The 12370-nt window shown below is 53.1% G+C and overlaps 4 protein-coding genes across 4 annotated transcripts; 3 read left to right on the forward strand and 1 right to left on the reverse strand.

Annotated features, from left to right (window-relative positions):
• Positions 1–1231: 1231 nt before the first annotated feature.
• GT037_010415 (uncharacterized protein) lies at positions 1232–2118 on the forward strand (the record flags this gene model as incomplete). The annotated part of the gene is made up of 4 exons (XM_038935462.1): positions 1232–1538; positions 1585–1847; positions 1894–2027; positions 2079–2118. The coding sequence occupies 4 exons, from the start codon at positions 1232–1234 to the stop codon at positions 2116–2118; spliced, it is 744 nt and encodes a 247-aa protein (XP_038781970.1).
• Positions 2119–2550: 432 nt separating this feature from the next.
• GT037_010416 (proliferating cell nuclear antigen) lies at positions 2551–6376 on the forward strand (the record flags this gene model as incomplete). The annotated part of the gene is made up of 9 exons (XM_038935463.1): positions 2551–2631; positions 2692–2869; positions 3500–3540; positions 3591–4020; positions 4085–4400; positions 4856–4992; positions 5043–5255; positions 5301–5418; positions 5476–6376. The coding sequence occupies 9 exons, from the start codon at positions 2551–2553 to the stop codon at positions 6374–6376; spliced, it is 2415 nt and encodes an 804-aa protein (XP_038781971.1).
• Positions 6377–6550: 174 nt separating this feature from the next.
• GT037_010417 (dutp diphosphatase) lies at positions 6551–7356 on the reverse strand (the record flags this gene model as incomplete). The annotated part of the gene is made up of 2 exons (XM_038935464.1): positions 6551–6852; positions 6942–7356. The coding sequence occupies 2 exons, from the start codon at positions 7354–7356 to the stop codon at positions 6551–6553; spliced, it is 717 nt and encodes a 238-aa protein (XP_038781972.1).
• Positions 7357–9803: 2447 nt separating this feature from the next.
• GT037_010418 (general substrate transporter) lies at positions 9804–11464 on the forward strand (the record flags this gene model as incomplete). Its single annotated transcript, XM_038935465.1, has 2 exons — positions 9804–9901; positions 9949–11464. The coding sequence occupies 2 exons, from the start codon at positions 9804–9806 to the stop codon at positions 11462–11464; spliced, it is 1614 nt and encodes a 537-aa protein (XP_038781973.1).
• Between the last annotated feature and the right edge of the window lie 906 nt (positions 11465–12370).

Raw genomic sequence — 12370 nt, forward strand, 5'->3', positions numbered from 1 at the left:
TCGGTTCGGATGGTCAGCTAATAGTAGTACTAAGCTCAGGGTCCCGGGAAATGAGCCAGTAGTCTGTGATTGGCATGAAACATTCATGGGGAACGTTCGCTCGTTTACGGTTTACGCACCGGCAAACACCCCCCCCCCCCCCCCTCAGACATGTTTACCCCTTGTTCCTTGCATATGCGCGCGTAACCTCGAGGCGCAATCGTCGTGGCTGCCGTCTTTGCCAGGAAGCTGTGCATGCTCGTCGCTTTGGCCTGCATACCACTGCCTCGGCCGACGACCATCTCAGCCAACTGTGTGTCCACTGCACCCGTCGAGGACGCGCCCCTTCTTGAGCCTCCGGAGCAGCGGCGAGTCAGTCGCATAGCCTCACATATTCTCTGACCATGCCATCCTAGACGCTGGACGGACCAATGTTCCCCATCCTACCTCCGACCCATTCAATCCATACTAGTGGATTGCTCGTTGCTCGGCTGATTAGACATGCTCGGTTTTCAACACGTCCGACATGCTGCGACGAGGCTCAGGCGCTGTATACACACCGCAAGGTACGCGTGCAATCGTAATCGATAACAGCGCCGATGACGTACCTGCGGCATGGTATCTGCAGCGTGGCCGGCTTGCAGATTCCGCAAAAGCAACTCTATAGTTCCATCTCAATTCTCCGTGCTGAGCTAATCGCCATGTGGGCTTACCAAGCACGACATGGTGACCTTGTACACATTTCGAAAAGGACTGACTGTCGACAACGCTTCGCGGAACAGGACCGCAGGCGACGGAGTAACTACCTTGCATCTACAACAAGATCCCATCATCTTTCGCCTACTTGCCACCACTTCCCTCATGCTCGGATTTAGCTGCTACAGCCATGAGCATGGGGGTCGTCGCGCCATGGTACGGCTTCGGCGCAACCCGCAGACGCGCATCTAGCTACTTCTGTTTACTTGACCCAGTCTGGTCTATCCGGATAGCTTAGACAAGATTTGCTCATGACAGCGGTCAGTAGCGTTTTAACTCCAGTGTATCCGGGCACTAAGCAAGATTGCTTCGCCTGTGGCGGATACAGTCACAGGTATGAGCCGCAGCCTTCCAAGCAGGGCCGTCTATCAAACCATGTCTATGTACATGTACTTTGGATGGTTGCCTCATATACTCTATTCATCACGACTACATACGACACACGCACATTGTTTTTTCTTCTCTGGAATCCCACACTTGACATTTCTTTGCCAACATGGATGATAGCATGATACAAAGGTTGATGGAAACTGTCCAACTCATAAACACCAATCTCGATACCTCACCTGCTTCGTGGCGGGATCAACTACCAGCAATTCGCAACACGATAGTTTCTTTCGAAATAATGGATAGCGTCCCGGAAGAAGAGCGCAGGAATTGGCAGTTACCTCTTATTAGCGTCTTCCAGCGTGTAGCCTTCGCCGATGCTGATAACGGTGTCATTCAAGACTTAGCAGATTGGTGCCTGCGTCAGCTAGTGACCTTACTTCAAATATATCCCGACAATGTCGACATCCTGACTCGTAAGTGCCTTTGTGTATATATACCCATTATCGCTAATCATTATAGTAATCGGTCGAAACTGGTTGCTGAGAGCACAAAAGGCTCTGTCAAGCATTGCGCGTACAGAGAGAAATTCCTTCAGTAGCGATACAAGCAACTTTAGACTGCTAAGCTCAACAACAAGGGGGTTGGTTGAAGCTGAACAACGATTACACCAAGCAGTCTACATCGAAGCGCGAGGATTACTGTTGCCAGCCACAGACTATCTCCAGCGTGCGGTATACGTAGCAACAGAACAGGGCGTCGTTACTGGACATCTCCTGTCTATGGTGAGTAAAGCCTCGGCCAATAGCTCGTCTCGTTAACCTTGTGTAGGCCGCCGAGGCGTTTATGAGCCTTGGGAACATCACATCCGTCATGGCGAACGGTCGGTATTTCCAACAAGCAATTGCTTATTTACGAGCCGCAAGAGATACCCCGAACTACTTCCTATCACCGCATCTGGAACAGTAAGGACTTGGTCTACACGATAGAGCGACGGAATAAGCTGACACGCCAAGGTATCTGGACGGGTACGGGCCTCTCTATGACGACGTGTGAGTGGAACTAGTAGAAAGTCTCTAGCTAGCAGGTACACCATAATGGACATGTTCTCGAATCACGATACCTTGCATGTCGATGCATGTTGGCAGGCGCTCAGAAGGTTGGGCAGGATGCTGTCAGGGTCTCGGCACGGACCACAACCCACTTCCGTGCATCCAACACCGTCACCCCATAACGAGAGGTATCACAAGCAGCCAACATAGCGTCACCGCACATCTTGGAGCCTTTCCGGAAGTCCCGCTCTCGTCGCAAACATCTCTGACAGTTGCACATCGGCGCGACGTCACATCCGAGCATCCATCGAGCCGCCCGGACGAAATAGCAACCGTACGGCCGAATCAAACACCCCGACCTTCGACCGACTACCTCCGCAACAACCAGCGGAACTTGTAAAGTTCCAGGCGCACAACACACAACACTAGATACACAATGGCGGCATCAGCCCTGGACCAGGAGCGACAACTTGCCATCGACCCAATCGTCGGCACCAGCGTCCAGCACAATACCCAGGTATGCCTTTGTCCAAGCCACACCAGTCTTGCGCTGTCCACTAACTCGTTGGTGCTATAGGTTGTCTCCAACATCCGTAGTCTCACTGCATCGCTCTTTGGTGTCGCCGCCGGCACATTAGGCCTCGAGTCGTATGCGGGCTTCATATTCTATCTGCTGGGCTCGCTAGTGGTGTCGGTGCTGCTCTTTGCGCTCAAGACAGATGGCAAGCCAGGCGCATACTTCTATCGGCCACTGGGTGACTTGTGGTTGGGAGATGTGTTTGGAGGGTTGATGGGATTCGTGCTTACCTGGACGTTGTTCTATGGCTTGGTCAGGGCGTGAAATCATGGAGCTGCACACTGCAACTTGAGTTGACTATCGGAATTTGGACATGTGGTAACCACAGATGCTGTGGTCTTGACAACATGGAAGAGCACTAGCCTTCGAAGCTCACAAGCTCTGAGATACTCCCATATCACCGGAGAAGACGCTCTCTGCCATAAGCCAGAAAGTGGGCAATCGCTACCATGCGCAAAGGCAAGGGTTTCAGAAGCCCAGCCAAAGAGAAGACAGCTTTCACGTCTATGAACAAAGTATTACGCACCTATCAAACCGTGATCTCTCCTGCTGCATCCGGCACCACTCAGGCACGCAATGTAGGGTCTTGGCGGCACTTTATGCCCTGTGCTGATTTAGCGCGTGGCCGACGCGTTTGCCAACCACTTTCGCGTTCCCCTCCATTGATTGTTGCCTCCACCGCAATTGTCTCTTGCACAACCACGCTTCGTATACCCCCTTTAGCGCCATCGTACTCACTTAATCTTCCTCCACATTCAAAAGTGTGTACTTCCTGCCATGTGTAGCCAACGAAACTGACCACGTACAGTGCTTGAGGCACGCTTAAACCAGGCCAACGTCCTAAAGAAGGTACACTCGCGCAAACAAAGCTCGGCGAAAGCTGTTCTAACGATGAACAGGTCGTCGACGCTATCAAGGACCTCGTGCAGGACTGCAACTTCGATTGCAATGACTCGGGTATCGCGCTCCAAGCCATGGACAACTCCCACGTCGCCCTTGTCTCTATGATGCTCAAGTCCGAAGCCTTCTCGCCCTTCCGCTGCGACCGCAACATCGCTCTCGGTATCAATCTGGGATCCCTTACAAAGGTGCTTCGTGCTGCTGGAAGCGACGACATTCTCACCATCAAGGCCGAGGATGCGCCAGATGTTGTCAACCTGGTCTTCGAGACCAAGAGCGCAGCCAGAATCAGCGAATATGACATTAAGCTCATGGACATCGATCAGGAGCACCTGGGTATTCCAGAGACGGACTACGCGGCCACAATCACTCTGCCTGCTGCTGAGTTCCAGCGCATTTGCAGAGATTTGGGTGCATTGTCCGAGTCGGGTATGTCTTTTGACATCTGCGACGGCGTGGCCGGAAGTTGAAGTGTGAGCTAATGTCTATCTAGTTTCAATCGAGTGCACCAAGGAGGGCGTCAAGTTTGCGTGCTCTGGCGACATTGGTTCGGGTTCCGTCATCCTCAAGCAAGACCCTAGTCTCGAAAAGGAGTCTGAGGCTGTCCTGATTGAGATGAACGAGCCCGTCTCCCTTACCTTCTCGCTGAAGTACCTAACCAACTTCTGCAAGGCCAGTGGCCTGTCTGACTCAGTCAAGCTTTGCCTTTCTAGTGAGGTGCCTCTGCTGGTTGAGTACGCTCTCCAGGATCAGAGCTACCTGAGGTTCTACCTCGCACCCAAGGTAAGAACCCACTTCTCACTGTTACAGTGCCATGGCTAATTTGGACAGATTGGCGACGAAGAGTAAACGCATCATGATTTCATTGACACACGAGCGGCATGTTTTCAGGATAGATGTGGGGGATTTGCGGCGCAATGGCTTTGATATGCATCGAGCGTCTGTTAGGTTCATGATTCTGGTGTGCGACATTGGCGAGTAGGCGGTCCCGCGCCCTAGGCACAAAAGGAAAGCCACTGCCCCACTAACGCTTCACGTCATACCGCGTGGAATTTCAGATAAGGAAGATCAACATAGTAAATCAACAACATACCCCGCGTGCACTTTTGTACCTGCATTCCACCTCCTCTGCCTGCTCTTTTCTCTCTCTGGTGTAAAAATGGCCTCCGACACGCTAATACCGGACACGCGCGTGCTTGCCATTGCCAGTCATGTAAGACTCACAGGCGGAAGATGTGTCTTGTAACTAACATGCGACAGGTAGTCCATGGGTGAGTCGCGTGCCGTCGCGATACATGCAACTCACTGACATTGAGCTGAGCTATGTCGGGAATAAAATGGCCACTCTTGTCATGCAATCGCTAGGTTGCGACGTATCCGCAATCAACACGGTACATTATAGTAGGTGCACCCGGCATCCTTCTTGGACGAACGCATGGCTAACAACCCAGGCAATCACACGGCATACAAGCAAATCAAAGGCACCAAAACATCCGCGACCGAGATCCTCGACCTTTACGAAGGACTGCGTCAATCAAACCTCACCAACTTCGATGTACTCCTGACAGGATACATGCCCAGCGCCGAGGCCGTGCAAGCAATAGGGACGATTGGCAGGGATATCAAGCTCAATGCTGGCACGAAGCCTGGCAGCTTCTTCTGGGGTGTGTGACTGCGCGAGGTGACAGGTACAAGACTAACCAAGATAGTGCTCGATCCTGTCATGGGCGACAATGGCAAGTTGTATATTCCAGAAGATGAGGTGCCAGAGTACAAGGGGCTGTTGCGCGAAGCAGATCTCATTCTCCCGAACCAATTCGAGGCCGAGTAAGTGAATCCCAAAGTCTTGCGGAACCAAGCGTGGCAGTTGTTGATAGAGCGTAGGCTACTGTCTGATACGCCCATCACTGATCTCAAGTCCCTTGCCGCTGCGATCCAAGTCCTTCACAAGACCTACCAGGTCCCTCACGTAATCATCACGTCCCTTCGCTTGACGCGCGACAACCAGACTATACCCTCAAGACCGGTGTCAAAGTCTGGCACAGGCACGAATACTCCCTCGGACCCTCAGCATCTCGATTCAGCAACATCCCAACCAGGTCCACAATCCCAAGCGCCGCAGATCGACCTCCACGATATCGAAAACCTTACCATCATTGGCTCCACCGCAACCTCGGACTACAAACCGCGTCTCTTCCGCATCGACACCCCGCAACTACCTCTCTTCTTCTCAGGGACAGGAGACATGTTCGCAGCGCTGACAATTCCCCGTCTGATTGAAGCTGTACACGATGCTTCTACGCCTGAGTTCAATCTTCATGCGAAATCAAGTTGGCGGTCACCCGACCATGTGTCGGCTGAGGAACTTCCTTTGGCGAAAGCCTGCCAGAAAGTTCTCGCGTCTATGCAAGCCATACTCACGCGCACAACGTCGGTCTGCCAGCAGAAGATGGCTGCATATGATGCTCGCGCTGCAAAAGAGGGCCGTGGTGAAGGGGACGAGGCGGATGAAGAGATTAGCAAGAAACGTCATTTGGCGCTCATGAATGCTAGTGAAGTCACAGTGCCGCGGTATGTGAAGGAGATGTTGGATCCGCCGGATCTTGAAAGGTTCAGGCCACGGACAGTGTACGAGGGCGAAAGTGTGCCTGACCATGTTGGCGAGAGGATGCCTGACGAGTTGAATGTGCTGCATTTGGGTGTTGGAACGAAGGACGGTGGTGCGATGCAGGTACTACAGGAGGGCAATCAGGGCAAAGCCGTCGGGGAGGGCAAGAGTTCATGATAGTTGATTGCATAGCCGTTCCGCGTTAAGCTTCATTGGCCGAACCATCGGTCTATCCTTGATCCGATGATCAAGTAGAGACTGGAACCAAATTAGATAACAAAGCATCCATCTTCTTGCCACGATCAGCACGGTGGCTCACCAGCATGCCCTAGATCATTGACATAGGCAGACCTAAGCCTTGGTACCATCTGTTGCTACAGCAGCAGCAGCCGCACCAAAGCCACCTGTGCTGCCGAAGCCCCCAGCACCCCTCACTGTATCCTCTAGTTGATCGACCACAACTACGTCGGACATGACAACCCGCTCGACTATAAGTTGGGCGATCCGGTCACCAATCTTGACAGGAAAGTCTGTCTCTGAGAGATTGGCGAGGATGACACCAACGGGGCCGCGGTAGTCTGCGTCGATAACGCCGGCCATGGTGTCAATGCCGTGTTTGTAGGCAAGGCCGGAGCGAGGTGCTACTCTGCCGTCTGTACGAGAGGTCAATCAGCATCGTGCTTCTAGATTGCCCGCGAACTGCGAGACTAGGGAGTAGATTTTTCAATATAGGGACACGTACATGTCCCGTCCGGCACCGAGATCTTAATATCAGTCTTGACCAGAGCCCTTCCCCTTGCAGGAATCACAGTGTCCTCTGCACTGTACAAGTCATGTCCAGCGGCAAATGCGCTTCCCTTGGTCGGCGCCTTGGCATTCGGGCTCAGCAATTGGACTTGCAATTGTTGTTCTGCCGCTGCTGCTCCAGCTGATGAGGGTGCGGCGATAGGCGCTGAGGGTTGTAGTGCTGCCATGTTGTCGTGGCTGGGGAGATGTGTAGCCGCCAAGGGTGTGGGTGTTGCGGCGCCCGAATCTGTTCCTCGTGGTAGAGTGGAGGCGTGGGAGAGAGGTGTGGGGTCAATGACTTTTGTTCGCTTTGGGAGGGGTGACGAGGGCAGAGATGGCGGCTCGTGGACTGGAACGGGGGTTTCTGACATTTTCTTCCTGGACGTCAATCTGAGGTTGTTTGGAGGGGCGGTGAAGGTGGTGAAAGACGCGTTGGGTGGGGAACAGACGACGCGTTGAGATGCGCTTTCATTGGCTGGTTGGCGAGGACTGCTTTCCACTTTCCACGTCTCTTGCCTCTTGTCTCTTGTTCATTCTGTGGCAGTACCTCGGTGCTCCATTTCGCAACCATTTGACTACCATGCGACGGGAGTCAACGTTGCTCCGTCAGCCATCGTCGTTGCTGCCACCCTGCGAAGAAGAGTGTTAGTCGTAGCCCAGACGTTGCGCGCCTCGAATATGCGCATCGGAGCAGAGGTCGTCATCTTCTCTGCAAGCGAGCGGAGTATTCCCATGGTACCTTTTGGTGCTGCGTGCGCAATGCAATTCAGCTGATGTCGTGTCCCTCGTGACCTCACAGCCACTCGTGGGACGACCGTGCCAAGGGGAGAGGTGGCTAACGTCGATCCCCCGCATTGAACACAACAGCATCGATGAATCCCAGACGTTGTCGTCATGTCTCACATGGTTATGTGGAGGTGCCCAGGGGCTTGCAGATTGACATTTCTTGGTTGAGGAATTGCGGCCAGATCGACTGAGAACACTATGGCAGGGTGTGAAGACGTCCATCCACAACTAGAGTAACGGCTTGCGAGTCAGACACTCCGATCCGACACTGTCGAGCGAAGTGTTAGTCAGTCCCACGGCCACACCGTGACTTCGCTAAGCCGCCTTGGCCTCGGAGCTTGAACAGCGATCTCGGGAGCTTGACCTGACCTACGACTCTGGCTCCGACTCGTCATGTCTGCAAGCTCCCCTTCATCACGGCCGTGCACATCACGAGACTGCTATGTTTTGAGTCTCGTGATCGTTATGAAACTCCTGCTCCATGGAGAAGATTGCCGGGAGGAGACCACTCCGACATTACCAATGCCCCATACAGCGCTACTGGTCAGACACAGTCTCCAGATATCTCGGGGTGACCTTGACCTCGCTCCAGTCCACATGACCAGCCGTGCCCTGCTTCAACCTTGGAACCTTAGGGTATTGAATGGACCCCGATTGTTGAGCGGAGTGGCTGACAGACTCCGTGCATACAGAGTACGAGATTTTTGCCTCCAGATGCATTGTGCAGCTAACCATCACCGCATCGCCAGTCCTGCACTGGTTAGTTTGAGAAAATCCTCCCGATAGTTCGACCAAGCGCTGGGTGCATGGTTCGAGGCTACTGTGGCCGGCTCATATGGTTGGCCGAGACCACGCTAGCGTGATCAAGCATGCTTGTTGAGCCTCACGGAGTGCTATGGGAACTAATGTACCCCATTTACCCTGTCGTTCCTATGCGACTTTGGCACGGCCCAGAAGCAAAATCTTGCCACGCTACGCTTTCCCCACCTCTCCGATGAGCGCTCCGTTTCTCACAGACCGCTGGCTGGTATCAGCTCGTCGGCCAATGTCAGCAATGCCGAGCACCAAAGCAGCGATATTCCAGAATCTTTCCACGACTATACTGCATACAGCTCGATGCCGTCCGTCTAAGCTATCGTCCACGAAAAGGCTTGTCTGAGCTTGGTGAGCCCATCGGTAATTGCAACGGCCAGACACTCACACACCGCAGACGCTCGTTGAAGAGCGATGCGTTGTGATCATTCGACGATCGGGGGATGACGAACAGCAAGCCCGCATCTCGATCCTACACATTGCTCCACAGTCCTGTCTATCAAGTGGTAGCGATAGACGGTGGCTGTCTGCACATGAATGCATTATCCCCGGTATGAGGTCAGTAGTTCACGACATGAACGAACACGACTTGACAGGTCGCGTTTGCTAAACGCAGCGCTACTGGCCTAGTGCCCTATCAGCAGACTGCCCACACGCCACATCTTCGCCCCAGCACGCGAATTGCGTATCACTGTTTAGTGCGCGTGTCAGAAGACCAGCCGCGTCTGGCACGTCGTGTCTGGGAAACTGACAATATTCACCATCGTGTTCCAGTAACACGGGCATGGAATCGCTGAACAGCGTTGCGCTAGTTGAATCTCGGCTTCCTAGTTTGCCAACCTGGCCAAATTTGGCTCACGATGATTTGAGCGCTTTGGTAATCACAGTCCTACGACGTACGAGTGGTCCCCGTCTCGTCTGCTCTAGGTCCAACACTATCATGGCTAAGACCACACACTAAGCTTCCCCAGCACCTTCGGACCTATTCTTACTAGCTTGTTGGCCAGCCGCGGGACTAGCGCGCTCACTCCATGCTTCCTGTCTCCAGACTAGGCGGCTGCCCATGGAGATCCCCAGGCTCATGGAAACACTTCCCCAAATGTACTTAAAGACGGTCAGCCCGCCGTGAAGTAGCAGACATCCTCATCCGAGTATTCTACTCTTCCTAGACTTGAGTCTTCCTTCTCCATCGCTTTTACATATTAGATCGTTGCCAATCATGGGTCTGATGTTGAAGAAGCCTCAGGGCGTAGCTGGCTCGACAGCGCCCGCCATCCTGGTCGGCTTGTTTGTTGCCTTCGGTGGTGTTCTGTTCGGGTATGCAAATTCTATCTCTTACCAAAGGACTATGCTGACTTTCACAGTTATGACACTGGTACCATTGGTGGTATCCTAGGAATGAAGCACTGGCGAGAGCTTTTCAGCACTGGCTACATCAACCGTACCGACGGTCTCCCCGATGTCACCGCCGAACAAACATCGTTGATCGTCTCTATCCTCTCTGCTGGTACCTTTTTCGGTGCTCTGACTGCCGCACCCACTGCCGATCTCCTTGGTCGCCGTCTCGGTCTTGTTGTCAGCAACATCGTCTTCTGTGTCGGTGTCATCCTCCAGACTGCTGCTACCGCTATCCCCATGTTCGTTGCTGGACGTTTCTTCGCTGGTTACGGTGTCGGTATGATCAGTGCCACTATTCCCTTGTACCAATCCGAGACTGCACCCAAGTGGATTCGCGGTACCATTGTCGGTTGCTACCAGCTTGCTATCACCATCGGTTTGTTGCTTGCTGCCATCGTCAACAACTCCACCAAAGACAGGGACGATACCGGCTCGTACCGTATTCCCATCGCTGTCCAATTCGCCTGGGCTATCATTCTCTTCCTTGGTTGCATCTGGCTTCCCGAGACTCCTCGCTGGTTCATCAAGAAGGGTCACCCAGAGAAGGCTGCTAAGTCTCTTTCCACCCTTCGCCGCCTTAATGTCGAGGATCCCGCTCTCGTTGAGGAGTTGGCTGAGATTACTGCCAACCACGAATACGAACTATCTCTTGGCAAAGCTACCTACCTTGACTGCTTCCGCGGCAACCTAGGAAAGCGTCTCTTCACTGGTTGTGCTCTCCAGTCCCTCCAGCAGCTCACTGGTGTCAACTTCATCTTTTACTACGGAACGTCATTCTTCCAGAACTCCGGAATTAGCAATCCCTTCGTCGTCAGTATGATTACCTCATGCGTCAACGTTGCCTCAACCTTCCCTGGTCTTTACCTCGTCGAGAAGTGGGGTCGCCGCAACCTTCTCCTTTTCGGTGCCATCGGTATGGCTGTCTGCCAATTCATCGTTGCTATCACCGGTACCGTTGCTGGCGTTGATAACCAGGCTGCACAGAAGGCTTTGATCGCATTCGTCTGCATCTACATTTTCTTCTTCGCCTGCTCATGGGGACCCGTTGCCTGGGTCGTCACTGGTGAGATCTTCCCTCTCAAGGTCCGAGCCAAGTCTCTCTCTATGACTACAGCATCCAACTGGCTCCTCAACTTTGCCATTGGGTACGCCACCCCATACATGGTCAACGACGGTCCTGGCAACGCCAACCTGGGTGCTAAGGTCTTCTTCGTCTGGGGCGGATGCTGCTTTATTTGCATCTTCTTCGTCTGGGCCATGATCTACGAGACCAAGGGACTTTCTCTCGAGCAAGTCGACGAGCTCTACGGCAAGTGCTCCCAGGCCTGGAAGTCTCCTGGCTTCGTTCCTTCTCTCTCTTTCCAAGATGTCCAGGACATGCATGCCGACAACCGCCGTGCTAGCCTTACCGAGATTGAGGCCGATGCTTCTCGCAAGAGGAGCGCCACCTACAACGAATACCCTGAGAAGCACACCGTCTGAGGGTCTACCACCGAGATGCATTGAATTCACGAAGAGTAATGAGAGTCGCTACTACCCTTGTAAATACGCAACTGGCGGTTTGAGTTTCGCATGATAGCGCTGCGCACTGTATATATCCATCGTCCATGAATTATGATCTGTATCACTTCATCTACGTCCATAATTGCTTTCCTCATGTTCTTACTCTCATTTGTTTTCCAATCCACTTCCAATTCTCTCCGACGGAAGGATAATCGGTGACTACCAGTCTACATCCCGCCACTCACGCGAGCGCTTCTCGCGTCTTGGTCCTAACGATCGATGCCCAACCGCCAGAGGCCAACCGGTCATCTTCCGCAACGCCATCGCGTTTCCCCAGGTTTACCCCAACTCTAGCGTCGCGGGTAGCGCCATCGTAGCGGCTGACTCGGATATAGCCACCCGCAACCTTGATTGGCATCGTAACAGACAACGTCTGGTCATATATCCAATTTGCAGTCGACCTAACTGGTGCATATATGGATGTTGTGTGTGATGGAAGAGATTGCCGCACGTCACAAGTCTTAATATCAGCTTAACATTAGCGACTGTCTTGCTTCCAATCTGCAAAGGATTTTGCCGCTTCATCTTCGCGACGTTTACGATATAATTCAAGGCAAATGGTGATAAGTAACGTCCCCAGCTGGGCGTGGGCTTGTCAAGCTTTTCACCCCGAGATCCCCATCATGGGATCTATTATGATGATTTGCCACGGTCCGACTGTGCTGGGCTTCCATACATGATACTTTTTTCCAAACAAGAAGTGATACTAGCTGTGTAGGGCCGACCGTAGCGATATTACGCCCTCGTTTGGGTCGCCGGGTTGAGATCAGGCATGAAATCCATGTACAAAAAGTCAAAGCAGGGAAGCCGCCTGGCCGCGAACGC

The sequence above is a fragment of the Alternaria burnsii genome (assembly GCF_013036055.1).
Source record: "Alternaria burnsii strain CBS107.38 chromosome Unknown 729, whole genome shotgun sequence".
Taxonomy (NCBI): domain Eukaryota; kingdom Fungi; phylum Ascomycota; class Dothideomycetes; order Pleosporales; family Pleosporaceae; genus Alternaria; species Alternaria burnsii.